The sequence below is a fragment of the Ischnura elegans genome, chromosome 8, assembly GCF_921293095.1.
Source record: "Ischnura elegans chromosome 8, ioIscEleg1.1, whole genome shotgun sequence".
Lineage (NCBI taxonomy): Eukaryota > Metazoa > Arthropoda > Insecta > Odonata > Coenagrionidae > Ischnura > Ischnura elegans.
The window spans coordinates 216,544-220,809 of NC_060253.1; the positions used below are offsets into that span (position 1 = coordinate 216,544).

At 47.4% G+C, this 4,266-nt stretch overlaps 1 protein-coding gene across 1 annotated transcript; it reads right to left on the reverse strand.

The window, feature by feature from the left end:
- Nucleotides 1–677: 677 nt before the first annotated feature.
- On the reverse strand, nt 678–2,166 carry LOC124164006. The gene is made up of 2 exons (XM_046541158.1): nt 1,151–2,166; nt 678–857 (listed from the first exon to the last, which is right to left on the reverse strand). Exon 1 carries the CDS (start codon nt 1,974–1,976, stop codon nt 1,371–1,373), a length of 606 nt encoding a protein of 201 aa, XP_046397114.1. The 5' UTR covers nt 1,977–2,166; the 3' UTR covers nt 678–857; nt 1,151–1,370.
- Between the last annotated feature and the right edge of the window lie 2,100 nt (nt 2,167–4,266).

Consider the following 4,266-nt stretch of genomic DNA (forward strand, 5'->3'; position numbering starts at 1 on the left):
CCTATGACCCTAAGAGCTGCACTGGCGGGATTAATTCGCAATTATTCCCTGTAGGGCCACCCATGCCAGAGAGGTCGAAGGGTAGGAGCCAGACGAAAGGTAGTCCACGTGATGGTGTCACGTAAAAAACACTGTTGGAATGGAAGTGGGAAACCCTACCAACTATCTATTCCCTGAAAACATGGAGTTTGATCAAACTAGCCTCGGATGGTCTAATCGCGAGACCCAGCCCTTAAGGGCGGGTGTCGTAGGTGGCAACGAGATCGGTAAGGTCCTCGGGGTCCGCATCATGCGAAATCCTTGCAGGGACATATCATCATCATCTTTTTCAGCATCAGCAGTAGCATCCCAGGAGCAGGACAAGAAGACCAAGAGGATGGGGAAGAAGAAGGCATCGATGAATATAGGGACATGGAATGTGAGGACTATGATGAGGGCGGGGAAGTTAGAAAATATCAAAAGGGAAATGGATAAAGGGAGGATAGATATCTTAGGATTATGCGAGGTGAGGTGGAGGGATGGCGGGGACTATTGGAGTGATGGGTATAGGGTTGTAAGATTTACGACCGCTACTGGTCCGTCAGAGGAAGTACAGGGAACAGAATTGAAAGATTTTGTGAGATAAAGACCATTCTTTTATTGATCCCCAAGTTGATGTTGCTCTCTCTACATCTCGCGGTTGACTCCCCGCTGCCAAGCTGCTTACTCTCCCAAGTCCACCTTAGGCGTCCCCACGTGACCGGCATTCACCTCTTCGATTCGTTGCCACCACCGTGGCGTGTGAGACTCGTAGGTCGCTGATGTTGCAGTACCTATAGGTGGGAAAGGAGCGACCGGAAACCAGAGGGATGTGCAAGCTGGGGAAAAGAACGGAGAGAGCGTGGGATGCTTAGGTATTTGCTTTCGAACATGACGAGCCAGCATCCGCCCTCTTACATAGCCCTCCCGCAAAACAAAATTGGACACAGAGTGGACAATTTTAAAAAAAAAATAAGACATTCAAAATGAAATACCACAATAACCCAACACCCAATAAAACGTCAGAAAACATCATACAATCCCGCAATGCATAATCATTCCAACCCTTGGACCAACAAAAACACTGTACTTTTCTTATATTCAACTTGGCTAAGATGATACCATTACCTACTCAAAATTTCGTAACATACTAAATCCTTGTTCTTTTCATGAAAGGACATAATGCAATCACCAATTTATAAAGATGTTTCTCAACTAGTACTCCATTATCCAAATGGGAAACACTTTGTCCCGTCGCACTGATATAGAGGCTACATACGTAGACTTACATACACTCATCGCCTCTAGGGCAAACACTCGGCCGACACCATAATGGCCTCATCACTCACTTTTTAACATGGCCGTGGCCTCAAATTATATGGGCAAACGGCTAGCGTCGTACTTTCACAATTACTCTCGCTGCTTTGCTCATCATATGCACTGGGACACACTTCGGGGGAATTTGCACTGAGGGATGGGAGGACTTCAGGGGGCATGGTGGTCAAAGGAGTCTCCGCTGCTGCCTGCGTTATCTTCGCGTGGTCCGCGCTATCTTCAAAAGGGGGTGGGGACATGGTGGGAGGCAAGGTCGTAACGGGCAAGGTCGCCGCCGACGTGTCAACAATCTCCACGGGGTCTTCCTTGTCTTTATCAGCAACCCGCCGCCTACTTCGCAACGGGTACGGCGAACGCTGAGGTAACGGCTGCTCTGCTCGGAGTGGGCGTGGTCGGTCGGCTTTCCATTCGCCTCCACGCTCGTCCTCCGAATGATCGGAAACCGCCGACCAAGATGCCTCGCTCTCCAAATCGGAAACGGCATCAATTTTCGAAGAAGGGACAGGGGGGAAAACTGTCACTATTTCTTTCTTCCTCGTTGTCTCATTTGGAGTGAAAGAAGGGAAGGTGGAAACGATTTCCGGAGACGTTGATGCTTCCTCAACTCCTTTCCCACTCGCCATCAGTAATCTTGGACGCCCACGCCTTTTCTCGCCCCTGATTGCGTCTGCGAATTCATGTTCCTTATTTCTCACACCCCTATGTGCTTTAACGCGGTCTTTATGCACCACGATAGTCCTAAAACGTAGCTGCAAACGTAGATTAGAGTCATTGAGCACCTCAAGGATTTTATAGGCCCCGAAAACGGTTTGTGGAACTTGCGGATTCTGCCGGGCTTAATACAGGGGTCGTCTAGGTAAACGTATTGACCCGGCTGGTAGTTCACATCCCTGCTCCTCTTGTTGTATTGCCTTGCCTGCGATTCAAGGGCCCTCTTACTGTTCCTCAAACATTCTTTCCAAATCTGCTTGAGTTGATCACTTAGTTCGTCCACATATGAATCTCTCGTACCAGTCTCTACGGTCTCTAAGCAATGGAAGGGCGTCTTCATTTCGCGACCGAAAATCACCTTGAACGGAGTCAATCGCGTGCTACTATGATAGGATGAATTATATCCGGCCACCGAAAACGCTAACCACAGATCCCAGCTATTGTCTCTTCCATTAACATAGTGGCTTAGCATTTGCGAGATGGTTCGATGCACTCTCTCACACCTTCCGTTACAGCTGGGGTGAAAGGGTGATGTACGTAATTTAGATATCCCTAGAAATTTACACAAATTCTGGAATAAAGCCGACTCAAAGTTGGGGCCCTGATCGGACAGTATATAATCAGGAACACCGAATTTCAAAATCCACCGCCTAAGTAGAGCGTCGGCCACTACTTCCGCTGTCTGTGATGGAATGGCCACCATCTCTAAATACCGTGAAAAATGATCGAGAATTGTAAGTATAAACCGGTTGCCGTTCGAGGTGCGCGGTAGGGGCCCAACAATATCTATGCTGATGAAGGAAAATGGGGAGGTACTTACTGGAAGTTTCTTTAAGGGTGCCCTCGTCTTGCCGTAAGGGCTGCGTTGATTACAAGGAACACAGCTAGCAACCATCTCTCTCACATCCTTATCAAGGGAGGGCCACCAGTACATCTGTCGTATTCGTCTAATAGTCGGCTTTACTCCTAGGTGTCCTGACAGAGCGTGGTCGTGATGTTGGCGGAACACAGTTTCCCGTCGGTTCACAGGAACCACCACCTTTAATCCCTCACTTGTCGATCGGAACAACAGTCCATTTTTCTCCTCAAAACTCTCGCACGACTTCCACTCCTGGCATTCCGTATCCTCGGCTTGGTACCTCTTCCAATCTTCGCCATCCATTGCCTCCACCACTCGTATCTTTCGGCTTAACCCATCGGCGTTAAGGTGGAGTTTTCCTGGCTTGTGAATAACGGAATAGTTATATTCGCCGAGCTTTAACGTCCATCGCATCAATCTGCTAGAGGGATCCTTCATACTGAAAAGCCATTTCAATGCTGCGTGATCTGTTACAATTTTAAAATTTTTCCCAAATAAATAAGGCCTCCAATGCTGAACACTCCAAATTATCGCCAGCAATTCTTTTTCCGTCGTGGAATAATTGATTTCCGCGACATTTAGTTGCCGAGATGCATACGCTATTGGATGCTCCTCTCCTGCGACCTCTTGTGATAAGACGGCCCCAAGGGCAAAATTACTTGCGTCCGTGGAGAGGATAAAGGGTTTGTTAAAATCAGGGTATACAAGTACGGGGCTACAAGTCAGTGCATCCTTTAAAACCCCCATTGCGTGTTGACAATCCGGTCCCCAGATAAACGCTGTTCCCTTCTTCAAAAGCCTTGTAAGGGGCCTGGCCAGCTCGGCGTATCGATCGACAAAGCGTCGGTAATAGTTAGCTAGACCGAGAAAAGATTGCAACTCTTTCACATTCGTTGGGGTTGGAAAGTTTTTTACAGCGTCAATCTTTCCCGGGTCGGGCCGCACACCCTCTTTCGAAATAATATGGCCGAGATAATTTACTTGTTCTAAGGCAAAGTGGCATTTTTCAAATTTTAATGAAAGTTTTGATTCTCTCAATTTTTCGAAAACTCGTCTCAATCTCTCGGAGTGTTCTTTAATTCCGCTACTGAATACAATAACATCATCTAAATATACTAAACACTATAAGGGTTTTAATCCGCGGAGCACTCCGTCCATCATTCGCTGAAAGGTAGCAGGGGCATTTCGCAAACCAAATGGCATTCTAGTGTATTCGTAGTGCCCACTCTCGACTACGAAACCAGTTTTAGGCTGCGATTCAGGGTGCATGGGTATTTGATGATACCCGCTGGTCATGTCTAAGGTCGTGAAATATTTACACCCCCCCAAATAATCAAGAGTAT